The 14,514-nt window shown below is 37.1% G+C and overlaps 1 protein-coding gene across 1 annotated transcript; it reads left to right on the top strand.

The window, feature by feature from the left end:
- Positions 1-1,258: 1,258 nt before the first annotated feature.
- On the top strand, positions 1,259-2,206 carry LOC102486079 (olfactory receptor 4F3/4F16/4F29). Its single transcript, XM_006140535.2, has one exon. The coding sequence runs from the start codon at positions 1,268-1,270 to the stop codon at positions 2,204-2,206; it is 939 nt and encodes a 312-aa protein (XP_006140597.1). The 5' UTR covers positions 1,259-1,267.
- Positions 2,207-14,514: the final 12,308 nt, after the last annotated feature.

Raw genomic sequence — 14,514 nt, 5'->3', positions numbered from 1 at the left:
AAGACTTTTTTTTATTGCTAATTCTCCACATATAAATGCAATATATAATGAAGGACTAAATGTTCACTTTCATGGTTTTCACTTTATAGTTAAAGGTTAATAAGAAAGCTCATCTACTTTCCTAAAAAGTTACTTATTAATGATGTTTGATGCCCATTTAATTTTATGATCTTGAATTAAAGTATGAAATGAAAAATTCCTTTGAAGATAAAATAGCTGAATGGATTTTAGTCAAACTAAGCAGGATGATAAACTCAAATATTCAAAAAAGTTACTAGAACATAGTATTTTAAAGTGTGGAGAATGACAATCATAAAAGCTGATGCCAAGGGGGAGATATAGAAACTGATGAATTATAACTTAATATTTCAAGTATTCCAAATGCTAGTCTTCAGAATCTCCATATATATGGACAAAGAGAAACTGTTTTCTGATGTATCTTACATCCACTGTGGCCATTTTAAGCATAAACATTAGAAACTCTAGTGAAATCCCTGAGCTGCACATTTATTAGGCCTGTGGAAAGCCTTGCATGATAGATGGTATGGGCTCCGTATGAATGCCCTGCAGAGTGTGAAACCATTTACGACTTTAAAATTAAGAAAGTTTGTGGAAAAGTGGAGGCACTTAGATGGCAGTGAACATGAGAAGATATGATGGATACTAGTGGCTGGCCTATTTTTTTTTTCTTTGAAAATCCACATACTTCCCTTGTTCTAGTACAATTGCGGGCTCTCCAATTTCATGTATTGAAATCTCTTTATTTAGTCTCAATCTACATACTATCTTAATTAAATTTCAATTTATTTCTCAGAGGCCTCTTATTCCAGGTAATGATTGATCTGTTAATCATGATGTCTTTCTTTTATTCCTACTTATGTAAGGGAATTGTGAATGCAAACAATGGAGTGAAAGTATGAAAATATTTGTAAACACAGTCTGGAGTATGTTGGAGATGAATAGTCAGTATCACAGGTGATTTAAATATGCAGTGAATGTTATGGATAATCATGAATCTTATTCCTGCCTAATGTATTAACTTGATAATATAACGTTACATTGCAAGTGTTGGTTATAGATCCAAATATGTTGCAGCTCAAATGTAATAATAACATGTTTTTGTACACTTACAGAACTAGGTAACTACTGTTCATTCATAATGAGGATATTGCAACATCAATGACTTTAGTCCATGTTATCATCCCATAATTTCTTCCTCATTTTCTCAGTTGTCATAATTTCAGCCCCAGCTCTGTTGGCTGGATCAATGGATGGAGGGAATCACTCAGTGGTGTCTGAATTTGTGTTTCTGGGACTGACCCATTCGTGGGAGATCCAGCTTCTCCTCCTGGTGTTCTCTTCTGTGCTCTATGTGGCGAGCATGACTGGAAACATCCTCATTGTGTTTTCTGTGATCACTGTCCCTCACTTACACTCCCCTATGTACTTCCTACTGGCTAATCTCTCCTTCATTGACTTGGGAGCCTGCTCTGTCACTTCCCCCAAGATGATTTGTGACCTTTTCAGAAGACGCAAAGTCATCTCCTTTGGAGGATGCATTACTCAGATCTTGTTCATCCATGTCATTGGTGGTGTGGAGATGGTGCTGCTCATAGGCATGGCCTTTGACCGATATGTGGCCATATGTAAGCCTCTGCACTACCTGACCATCATGAGTCCACGAATGTGCATTTTGATTTTGGCTGCTGCCTGGGGCCTTGGTATTAGTCACTCATTATTACAACTGGCATTTCTTGTGAATTTACCATTCTGTGGCCCCAATGTATTGGACAGCTTTTACTGTGACCTTCCCCGGTTGCTTAGACTGGCCTGCACAGATACTTACAGATTGCAATTCATGGTCACAGTCAACAGTGGGTTTATCTGTGTTGGTTCTTTCTTTATACTTCTTATATCCTATGTCTTCATCCTGTTTACTGTTTGGAAACATTCCTCAGGTCGTTCATCCAAGGCCCTCTCCACTCTGTCAGCTCACATCACTGTGGTCCTTTTGTTTTTTGGTCCAACCATGTTCGTTTATACATGGCCACATCCCAATTCACAGATGGACAAATTTCTTGCTATTTTTGATGCAGTTCTAACTCCTTTTCTGAATCCAGTCATCTATACATTCAGAAATAAAGAAATGAAGGCAGCAATGAAGAGAGTATGTAAACAACTAGTGATTTTTAGGAGGATCTCATAAATGATATGATAAAACCTTTTCATTAATCACCATGTAGCTTTATATTTCTTACTTTGATATTTTAGATTAAGGAACTTGGAGACACTGAATGTTGATTTGTATGTTATCAGACTTGAAACATATTTTTTAGTTAATTATTATGTCTATTGTTCATGAAGAATGAAACATAAATGAATGACTGATGCCAAGGCTCCAGATAGAGAGTATGTCTCTCTCTGTTAGTCCTTTTAATTTTTTTCAGCAAAGTTTTTTTTATAGTTTTCAGTGGAGAAGTACTGTATGAGTTTTTTTTCTCTTCAAATTTATTATTTTTTTTACATTAATTCACTATACATCATTACAGCATACCAATGAATTTTCCATCCAAAATACACTATATATTGGCTCAATTAAGCACATCAACATACATGTAATCAGCAAATAATTTTTCCAATTCTTATGTCTTGCATACTTTATTTTGCCATCCTTGATTCCCTATCCGTCACCCTCTGCCATGTCCCACCCTCTTCCCACACTGTCTCTGGCATCCATGGTAGCCCTCCCTGCATGAGTTTTTATGTTTACTTCTAAGTTTTTTATACTTTTGATGCTCTTTTAAATGGTGTTTTTTTTATTTTACAATTATTGGTAGTATATAGAAATATAATAGATTTTTTATTTGTCAGTGTATCCTACAAACCTGCAAAACGTAGGCATTATTTCTACTAGTCTCTCTCTCTCTCTCTCTTTTTTTTTTTTTTTTTTTTTGGTGTTTTTTTCTTTTGGGCGAAGCTGTAGCACAAATCTCCCACAGCCTGTGGGCTCTTCCAGTGCTTTTCCCCCTTGAACCCACCAACCTGGAGAAGGCTGGGCCTCTGCTACCAACAGGATGGCCACGCTGCAATCCCTTTTCCTCCATTCTCTTCTCGGGATCTTGGGCATGCACGCACACGTGCATGGCCTGAGTTTAAGCCACCAGTTCCGGAACTCAAACCGCAGTTGACTACATGGGAGTACAACGACATAGCCATTATGCTAACTGCTGGTCCCTCTACTAATCTCTTAATAGATTATGTAGGATTTTACTTATATATAATCATATTGTCAGTAAACACTTACTTTTAAAATTCTAGTATGGATTCATTTTATTTATTTTTGTTGCCTATTGTATTTCTTAGTTCATGAAATACAATACTGAATAGAAGTGGTTAAAACTTAGATATTACTGATTTGTTCTTACGAAAAAGTATTCAGTCTTTTATTATTGTGTGATGTTAGCTATAATTTTTTCTATAGGTATGCTTTAATAAGTTAAGAAAGTTTCTTTTTATTCAGTTTGTTTATTTTATTTTAAAATAAAAAATGAATGTTGGATTTTGCAAAATTTTTGTTTTAGTATTATGATCATGATGGCCTTTTAGAATGACTTGGAAAGTATTTCTTCTTAAATTTTCCTCCAGAGTTTTGTAGAATCGGTATAATTTCTTCCAAAATGTGGGAGTATGTAAGTGTTTTTTCTTTTAAGTAATCCTAGGTAAAGGCGATGGAGACACTTTATGTGCAGATGCCCTCTGGTGGTGATTTCTGACTGCTTGATTATTTTAACACTTGGTATAGAATCTGGTAGGAAAATGTCATTACCACTATGATTAAAAGGAATGAAAACAGTGCTAAATAGAAAATGTCATTACCACTATGATTAAAAGGAAGGGAGACAGTGCTAAATGAGAGAGAATACAATTTTCATGGGATTCTGCCCGACTGGAAAAAAAAGAGCATGGGACAATGACAATAACAAGTGGTGAAAGAACTATTAGTAATTGGTTGACATGTACTCTTCTTTAAATGTGGAGATGTTTTTATTTATGAGGAAAACAACCCACGCTATTAATATTTGTTCCCAAGACCCATAGAATTTAGGTATCTTGCAATTCAAGTTACAGTTCAACAAAACAAGTAATCTTGTAAAACAGTAAATGTAATAGCACTAGCAAATGTACTATTTTTCTTCTGGTCAGAGGAAAATGCCCCAGAGTGTTCTAGGTATTAGCAGAAAGAGAAGGTATAATATGAAAAAAAGTATGGGCCATGAGCATTTAATTGCTTGCTTACAGAACTGACATCTTCAAGATCTACTGTAGCTCTGTCCTGTATGTATCGCTTCAATATGATTGTGCAATGCTGCTGTGCACATCCAACTTTACATCTTAGTGGATCAGAATATTAAATTTATGATGAGAAACTCCGGTTGCTTGTCTTGTCTACTTCTTGTAAAAGTGTTCACTCTCTACAAGGGCCCAGCAATGAGTGAAAAGGTTCTTTCTTAAAAATCAATTCAGCATCTATAGAAAAAGTATACCTTTGTTCCGAGGATCTGGGGCTGTGATTCACCTTTAGGAAGCTTCTTATATGCCATAGTGTTTTACGATATCTTTTGGATCATGAAGATTAAGTGTCAGGTTAGCTTTTCAAGAAAGTCAGGAGAGACTCATAGCCATGGCCTTTGACCAATATGTGGCCATATGTAAGCCTCTGCACTACCTGACCATCATGAGCCCACGGATGCATTTTTTTTTTTTTTTTTTTTTCTGGCTGCTGCCTGGGGTCTTGGTGTTAGTCACTCCAAAACCTTCTCTAGGTTCTGGATTATTCAAAAGACGGAGCTCTTGAATCAAGTAGTGACACAGTGGCGACACAATTCTCCCCACATAGAAAAGATCTTGGGAGTACTGTCCTGAGATCCTCCCAACCACTCTGGGCATATGAGTGCCTGTAATCTGGGCTGGCTGATACTGGGAGTAGAATGTGGCTTAAAAACCTTGGGAGTGTCTGTCTGTTTCTTTTTCTGTCTCAGAGAAATAAAAAAGAGGAAAAAAAACCCCTAGTGAGAAAAATAAAATATTTGTTGACTCCAATATATTAAGTAGCACAGAGAATTTTGCCTTTTTCTTTTCATTATTTATTTTTACATTCAATCACTATGTATTATTACAGCATATCAAATGAATTTTCCCATCATGAATACACTGTCTATTGATTCAATCAAATATATCACCACATATATTATCATTAACAAATAATTTTCCATTTTCGTGTCCCTGAAATGTTTTGTTTCTTTCTTTTTCCTCTAGCCCTCTCCCATTTCCCATCCTCCTACCACACTGTCTAGAATTCATAGTTGCTCTCCATGGCTTTATACCTTTCATTCTTTCAGTTTCTGCTGTAGAGTGCAGACATTTGGTATATATTGAGTAAGGACATACAATGCTTCTTTTTTATAGAATGGCTTTCTTTGCTTAGTAGTTAATCTTCCACATTCATCCACTTTCTATCAAATGCCAAGGTCTCATTGTTTTTCATTTTATTATATTATATTTTATTATTTTATTTTATGGCTGAGTAGTATTTCATAGTATACATGTGCCAAATGTTTTCAATTCATTCATCTGTTTGTGGACATTTGCATTGGTTCCAGTCTTAGCAATTATGAATAATGCTGCAATATGCATGGATGTGCAAACAGTTTTTCATCTGAGTGGGCTCCTATCCTTTGGGTAGACACCCAGGAGTGGAATTGCTGGTAGTTCTATTTGTAGGTCTTTCAGGAATCTCCACATTGTTATGCATAGTAACTGTACTAATTTACATTCCTACCAACAGTGTAGGAGAATTCCTTTTTCACCACAGCGTTGCCAGCATTTATCAGTTTTTATCTTTTTAATCTTAGTCATTCTGACTGGGGTTAGGTAGTAGTATCTCACTGTAGTTTTGATTTGCATCTCCTGTATGACAGGGATATTGAACATTTTTCCATATACTTTTTTTGGCTGTTCATATGTCTTTCTTAGTTGTCTATTCAGCTCAGTTATCCATATTTTAACTGGGTTGATCTTTTTTGGGGGGGTATGCTGCTTGAGTTCCCTGTATATCCTGGCTATCAGTCCCTTATCTGAGGCATAGTTTGCAAATAAATTCTCCCATTCTGAGGGTTGCCAATTCACTCTAATTATTGTTTCTTTTGCTGTGCAGAATCTTTTAAACCTGATGTGTATAATTTGTCTATTTTTGGTATTATTGCCTGTACTTTGGAGGTCCTATTTAAGAAGTCTTTGCCTCTGTTAACTCCAAGAGTTTCCCTTGTTATTCACCAGTAGTTTTATAGTGCCATGAGGCACATGTGCTTGCCAGAGAAACAGAGAGATAGAGAGATAGAAAGCAAGAAATCACCCCTCAGGGTGGATGGCTACACCGCAGTCCTTTCTCCTCCTCTCTCCTCTTGGTATCTTGGGCATGCACACACACATAACCAGTGTGAGTTTTAAGCCACTGAGCCTGGGACTCGAACTGCAATTGCCTACATGGTAGTCCAGCAATATAACCATTATGCCATCTGCTGGTCCCATAGTTTGAGGTCTTAGGTTTAGATCTGTGATCGACTTTAGTTGATATTTATTAGTGGTGAGAGATAGGGGTCCAGTTCCATTTTTCTGCAGGTTGATTCCCAATTTTTCCAGCACTCTTTGTTAAAGAGATTTCCTTTTCTTTTCCCCTCTGGATTGTCTGGTGCCCTTTGTCAAAAATCAGTTGTCTATTTGTTTTGGAGCTTATTTCTGGAGTCTCTATTCTTTCTTTCTTTGTTTTTAGAGAAATTTTTTTTATTTTTATTTTTTTTTTTGCTGTAGAGCATGTGTGCTCATTGGAGAGACAGAGAGACAGAGAGAAAGAAAGCTAGAAATCACTCCCCACAGAAGATGGCTACACTGCAATCCCTTCTCCTCCATTCTCTTCCCAGGATCTTGGGCTTGCAAGCACAAGCACCTGGCATGAGTTTTAAGTTGCCAGGTCTGGGACTTGAACCATGGTAGACTATGTGGGAGTCCAGAGATGTAACCATTATATCGTCTGTTCTGTTCCATTGGTCTACATGTCTGTTTTTGTATTTGTACCATGCTGTTTTGATTATCACAGTTTTGTAATATATTATGGGGTAAGGGAGTGAGATAGCTTTTACTCTACTCTTCTTGCACAGTATTGTTTTAGCAATATATTTCCTTTTTTATTTTTTTAAATGATTCCAGGCAAATTCTGTTTTTTTTTTTTTTGTTTGTTTGTTTTGTTTTCCTCTCTAAATCTGTGATGAATGTTTCTGGTAATTTGATTGAGATTGCATTAAATTTGTAGATTATTTTGGGTAGAACTGCCATTTTGATATATTAATTCTTCCAATCCAGGAACATGAGATGACCGTCCACTTTTTTGTCTTATTTTCAATTTATTTTATTTTTTTTTTTAGATTTTTGTAGTTTTACTTGTAGAGGTCTTGACTTTTTTTGGTTAGATTTATTCCTAGCTATCTTATATTTTTTCTTGTTATTGTAAATGGGATTACATTCTTTAATTCTACCTTGGTCTGATCATTATTCATATACAGACAGAAATGCTATAGATTTTTGTATGTTGATTTTGTGTACGGCCAATTTACTGGATTCATTTATCACTTCCAGTACTATATATATATATATACACACACACACACATATGTATATATATGTATTTTATACAAAATTCTTTATTTTGAAATGGATTTGCTACTCAGTATTTCTTACAAAAGAAAGATAACACTGGTACAGCAGGATGGAACAAATGTGAAATATCAGAGCACAGGGAAATGAAATTCAGAAAAGATGAGACGATTTTTTTTTTTTTTTTAGTGTTTTACAAGAAAATCATACTTGAGATCAGCAGATGGCAGAATGGTTACATTGCTGGACTAGCACGCAGTCGACCTCTACCTGTTGGCCTAAAACTCATGATGGGCCTGTGTGTGTACGTGCCCAAGATCCCAAAAGGAGAATGGAGGAGAAGGGATTGTGGCGTGGCCAAACACCCTGGGGGGTGATTTCTCACTTTCTGCCTCTCGGTCTCTCTCTGGCAAGTGCACATGCCCTCTAGCAAAAATCTCTTAAAAAAATCATATTTAACTATTCCAAAAAATGTTTTGAATATAGTGATATTCAAATTATATTTGTGTCTTCCCCTAAAAAGACACATAAACATTTAAAAATAATTAGGCTTTTCAATAAGTAAACTGATATTTACCATTCATGTCCTTTGAAGACATCAATTATGCTCATGATTTTCAAATCTATTAGCTTCAATTTAATTTTTTTCCTCTAAACCTAAAAATCCAAGAGCCTATGAATATTTCACCTACATGTCCCAAAGACAATTCAAACTCAGCAGACCAATGATCATCCTCTCTATGTTCTATATCCTGTTTGCTAATCCATGCATAGTAACTTTTCAAGTGGTTCCTAAGCCAGAAACCACATCACGTCAATCTTACCTCCTTAATACATCTGTTTCTTTCACGGAGAATGCTACCATCCCAACACAGGTCTTTTTTTTTTTTTTTTTTTTTTTTTTTTTGGTTTTTGAGAGGTTTTTGCTATAGGGCGTGTGCGCTCGCCAGACAGACAGAGACATAGAGACGGAAAGCGAGAAATCACCCCCCAGGGGGTATGGTCACGCGGCGATCCCTCTCCTCCATTCTCCTCTTGGGATCTTGGGCACGCACGCACATGCGCCCGGCATGAGTTCTAAGCCACCGGGTCCAGGACGCTAACCGCGGTTGACTACGTGGGAGTCCAGCGACATAGCCATTACGCTAACTGCTGGTTCCCCCAACACAGGTCTTACCACTGTTTTTTTTCATTGATGTGCAAGCAGTGTTTTCATTTTCCTACAATTCATCATTTACATGGTACTCGTAAATACCAAAACATTTGTTCTAAAACAAAAATCTAATTGTAGCATTTCATTTATATTACTTCAATGATTCTCTGTATCCATAATAAGAGGGTCCACACTCAACATCACACATATGTTTATAATTAGTTTCTTATCTATCCCATCTCATCTTTTGCTCTCCCATATCTATGTCTTGGCATCCTATTCTATAGTGATACTAAACTATCAGGAAGTCTCATAAAATCTTCCTATCAATGTCACTAGGCTCTTATGTACGCTATTCTACCTATGTGGATCTCCCTTTCTCATTGTCCTCTTCCTCCACATCTTTTTTTTTTTTTTTTTTTTTTTTTTGGGGTTTTTCTTTTGGGGTGGTTTGAGAGGTTTTTGCTATAGGGCGCGTGTGCTTGCCAGAAAGACAGACAGAGATAGACAGAAAGTGAGAAATCATCTCCCAGGAAGGATGACCACACTGCAATCCCTTCTCCTCCATTCTCCTCTTGGGATCTTGGGGATGCACGCACATGTGCCTGGCTTGAGTTTAAGCCACCGGGTCCGGGACTCAAACAGTGGTCAACTACATGGGAGTTCAGTGACATAGCCGTTACGCTAACTGCTGGTGCCCCTCTGCATCTTTTACTGGTTAATTTCTACTTATTTCTCAGGGCAGCTTAAGAACCAATACTCCCTGGGAGGCTTCTCAGACCTTCTTACTCTTCTAACCCAACTCTTAGGCTGAATCAGGTACGTTTATGTCAAATGCTCATAGTTGTTATGGCAATAACCATAACCTATCATATGAGTATCTTCATTTCTTTCCCTGTTACATGACAGGCTTTTAGAAAGCATGCGATGGAGTTATCATCCAGCTTTATTCATCAACTCTAATTTTAAAGGCAAGAATGACGTAAGGATACATTTGTTCTGAATATAATTACAAAGGCAGTTTTAGTGGAATAAGCATACAACTGACCTCCCAAGATGACTAACTGAAAATACGTTTCTAAGAAGAAATCAAGGGACCAGCAGTTGGCATAATGGCTATATTGCTGGACTCCCATGTAGTCGACAGTGGTTCAAATCTTGGACCCAGTGGCTTAAATTCATGCTGTGTGTGTGTGTGTGTGTGTGTGTGCATGTCCAAGATTCTGAGAGGAGAATGGAGGAGAAAGATTGCAGCATGGCCATCCCCCCTGAAGGGTAATTTCTCACTTTCTGTCTCTCTGTCACTCTCTGTCTTTCTGGTGAGTACACATACCCTATAGCTAAAACCTCTCCCCCCCAAAAGAAAAAAATAAAAAGAAGAAATCAGTATCACTTTACTGTGACACTTTACATTTTGATATCTAAATTAGAATTCTCACTGGATATTTATGATAGAAAAATCCATTTAAAATATACAATAAAGGATTTGCATGTATTTCCTGAGACAATCTTAGAATATTTGTCATATTTTAAAATTTCAACTCTAGAAAAAATTTTGGAAAATTCTATTATTTTATTCAGACTGAAGTTCTTTTAAGCCACACCTTACCATTAAGTTTTTTTTTTTTTTTTTTTTTGTGGAGAAAAATAGAGAGGCAAGGTATTTATGGGACAAAGAAATGGGTTATTATGTTAAAAATAATGTGTATAGTATTTTCAACTAGACTGGTGGGAAATGTATACATGTTGGAATATTCACTTTGCAAGCTAAGTGACATATGTGATTGAATGTATAAAAGAAATTGAAATAAAAAAATAAAACATTTAAATATTTCTTGTAAACTACAGTTATTAGAACATACTTTCATTGCCAAACTCTTTTCAAAGGATGTAATATTCTCAGATTTTTTAATCCAAACATGCTTGCAGGCATTCCTTTTCTTTAGACCATTGAGAGTTGTACCAAGAATGCTGATTTCTTCTCGCTGTGTAATACTTCAACTTGTAAAATTATCAATTATTTTTCATCCAAGCACATAATTTTCTCCCGAGTAAGCTGTAGTTCACACACACACACACACACACACACACACACACACATATATATAGATATTCTTTTTTAGCAAGATAGCGCTGAGTATCAGAAAGATCTTTTTCTGTGTTCTCATATAAAAGTCTCAACAAATTAGTCTCTGCTTTTTGTCTGCCAAGTTCACTTTTGGTGTCCATTGCCTTTCTGGCTAGTGATTTCATTTCTTTTTCCACAGTGCTTATTGTTTCCTTCACTGATGCCATATTTGCCATTTGTTCCATCCGTTCATCATGAACTGTGTACTCTAGCTCCTCTATCCTTTGTTCTAAGTGAGCCTTCTCATTAAATGCTGTCTCTTGGGCTATTTTCAGTCTTTCCCTCAGACCATCTCCTTCTGTGGCCATTCTTCATAAAGAGTGAAGGCTACATCTCTTTTAGTTTCCACCCACCAGAGGATGGCATGTGCTGTTGTTGATTTAGGAGACTTACAGCTTTTCGTCATTTCTCACCGAAGTTGAGCAATTTCTTCCTGAGCCTGCTCATAAAGAAGGAAGGTCTTGTCTCTCTCAGATGTAAGAACCTTGACATTACCCTGAAATTTTCCAGTATGCATTTAAGTTCTTTACTATCACTTGTCGATTTTATAAGCTCTACATCACAGTTTGCACCCGGGGGAGATGGAGATGGGTGCCTTGGACTTTTAGATCTACATTTCATCATCTTCCTCAACTTTTGAGCTTCACTCTTGTAGTAATTTCTGTCTGCTTCTAAAGTCTTGATAAAGGAATCAAGTCTGGAAGGAGAATTATTTTGTACTTTTTCAGTCTAAAATTATAGATCTAAGCTTTATTACTATATCTTACAACACTATTATATTATTTTGCTGGCAAATTAGTTCAATCTTTGCTTCTTCAAGTTCCTTGTCAGTAGTATTCACTACAAAATTTTTCTCTTTTTCTAGTTGCGTTGCTAGTTGGTCAATTTTTCCTTTCTTTTTTTTGGAGAGTATTTTTGCTATAGGGCATGTGTGCTCTCCAGACAGACAGAGACAGAGAGACAGAAAGTGAGAAATCAACCCCCAAGGGGGATGGCCACACCACAATCCCTTTTCCTCCATTCTCCTCTAGGGATCTTGGGCACACACACACAGGTGCCGGGCGTGAGGTCTGGGACGCGAACTACAGTCGACTACGTGGGAGTCCAGTGCCATAGCCATTATGCTAACTGCTGGTTCCAATGGTGTATAGTCTTTTTAACATATTGTTGGATACAATTTGCTAGTATCTTGTTGAGAATTTTTGTATCTATATTCTTTAGAGATGTTGGTCTGCAATCCTCTTTTTTGTTATATCCTTGTCTGTTTTGGGAGGGCTATGAAGGTTTCATAAAATGAATTTGGGGGAACCAGCAGTTAGCGTAATGGCTATGTCGCTGGACTCCCACGTAGTCAACCGCGGTTCGCGTCCCGGACCCGGTGGCTTAAAACTCACGCCGGGCGCGTGTGCGTGCATGCCCAAGATCCCAGGAGGAGAATGGAGAAGAAGGGATTGCGGCGTGACCATCCCCCCTGGGGGGTGATTTCTCGCTTTCTGTCTCTATGTCTCTCTCTGTCTGTCTGGCGAGCGCACGCGCCCTATAGCGAAAATCTCTCTCTCAAAAAAAAAAAAGAATTTGGGAGGATTCCTTCCTTTTGTCTCTTTAGAAATAGTTTGATTCGAATGGAGGTTAGCTCTTCTTTAAAAGTTTTATAAAATTTAGAAGTGAAGTCATTGGGTTGTGCCTTTTTCTTAGTTGAGAATATGATGCTACAAGTTGAAGCAATTTGTCTTTCACTTCGTATGAGATTTTTTTTTTTCTTTTGGTATAGGGTGTGTGTGCTCTCTGGAGAAACAGAGACAGAGAGACAGAAAGTGAGAAATTACTCCCCCAGGTGGGATGACAACATCACAGTCCCTTCTTTTCATTCTCCTCTCAGGATTTTAGGCACAGGTATATATATCCCTTTTGTGAGTTTCAAGTTGTTGAGTTTGGGATCAAACCATGGTCAACCACCTTGGTTGAGTCCAGTGCCTTAACAACTATGCCACCTGCTGGGCCCCGTATGAAATCTTTTGACATGCCCCCAATTACTATACTCCTATATTTCACTGAGGTGACAGGGCTTTGAATAATTTTGAGATTTATTTTCTACTATTTGATATTTTACCAAGGCATTTAGTGTAGTTGCTACTTCCCGTTTTGCAGGTCCATTGACATCATAAGTATGTAACGAACCATTGTGATGTTCTTGGAATGGAGAAGTAATCAAGTTCCCTACAGACTAGATTATCACATAAGATTTGGAATTCTAGCATGCTCTGAGATTGGACAGTATAGGTTTATTTTTGGTTCTGGCTGCTGAAAGCAATTCTTTTCCCCATGGCTTTACTAATAGATTTTTTTTTTTGTGCCAGATTAATAGCTGCATACCTGGGGTTATTGGGGTTATCAATGCATTTGAAACAGAAGCTGTGCCATGTGACTATCTTTCTTCAAGATCCATACGCTGCATAGGTTAATAGGTGATTTCAAGAGGATATGGTGGGAATTACAAACCTCACGTCTTTTTAATTACTCCAGGAATTTGGTATTTTTCTTAGTTTCCTTTTTTGGTATGTAGAGGTAGTTCTTGTGGTTTAGACCAGTAATTAATACTATAATTAATACTTATACGCTTGTGTCATAGAGCCAGTGTCTGCATCTTCCATTGCTGAGCATGTCTATTATGACTGTGACTTTATGAATTTCTGAAATAATCAGTGTGAGTTTGGGGCTCATTGGGCCTACTCTGAGGCTGGTCCAAGTCACAGTTACACTTACTACTTGATCTCCATCAGGCCATCCTCTGATTGGTGGGCCACAATAACAGTATTATGAGTCTTTAGAAATTAGAGTAAATTCAAAGCCAGGGGCTGTGATTCTGTAAAATTCTGGTTATTTTTCCTTTGCTAAAGTGAAGTCACCCTGGTAAATGATCATAGATTTGAGGAAAGCAATGAGAAGTATTTGTAGTGTACATTCTTACGTTTGGCTTGTAATAAGATCCCCTTTTAAGAAGGCTGTCTTAGTCTATTTTCTGCTGCTAAAACAAAATACACAGATGGGAGACTTATAATTAACATACACTTATTTGACTGGGAAGTAAAGAGCATGGTGGAACATCTAGTAAGGGCCCTCAAGCTGCTTTCACCATAAGAGGGAGGAAGGCAGAATGGCAGGAGAGGGCAAGAGCAAGAGAGTAAGAAGGGGACCAAAGTTGCTTTTATAGTGAACCCACTCATAACAACAAGCCTACTCCCACACCAGCAACTTTTATTTACTAACCACCCTTAATAACCCCGACTTCCAAACACTGTTGCATTGGGAAGTTTCCACCACATGAACTTTGGGAGACACGAACCATAGCAGATACCCAGTTTTCTTTTTTAAAATGTAAGCAATTATGATAATTGTATCTATTTATGGGGTATACTAGGTGTATTGATATATTTTAAATTATGGAATGATTAAATCAAGCTAACAAACAAATTTAACACCTCATATACTTGCTTTTTTTTTTTTTTTTCTTTCTAGTTTATTTTTT

This window comes from Tupaia chinensis, unplaced genomic scaffold, assembly GCF_000334495.1.
Source record: "Tupaia chinensis unplaced genomic scaffold, TupChi_1.0 Scaffold000037_21, whole genome shotgun sequence".
Taxonomy (NCBI): Eukaryota; Metazoa; Chordata; class Mammalia; order Scandentia; family Tupaiidae; genus Tupaia; species Tupaia belangeri.
This window is presented reverse-complemented; position numbering and strand designations above follow the sequence as displayed.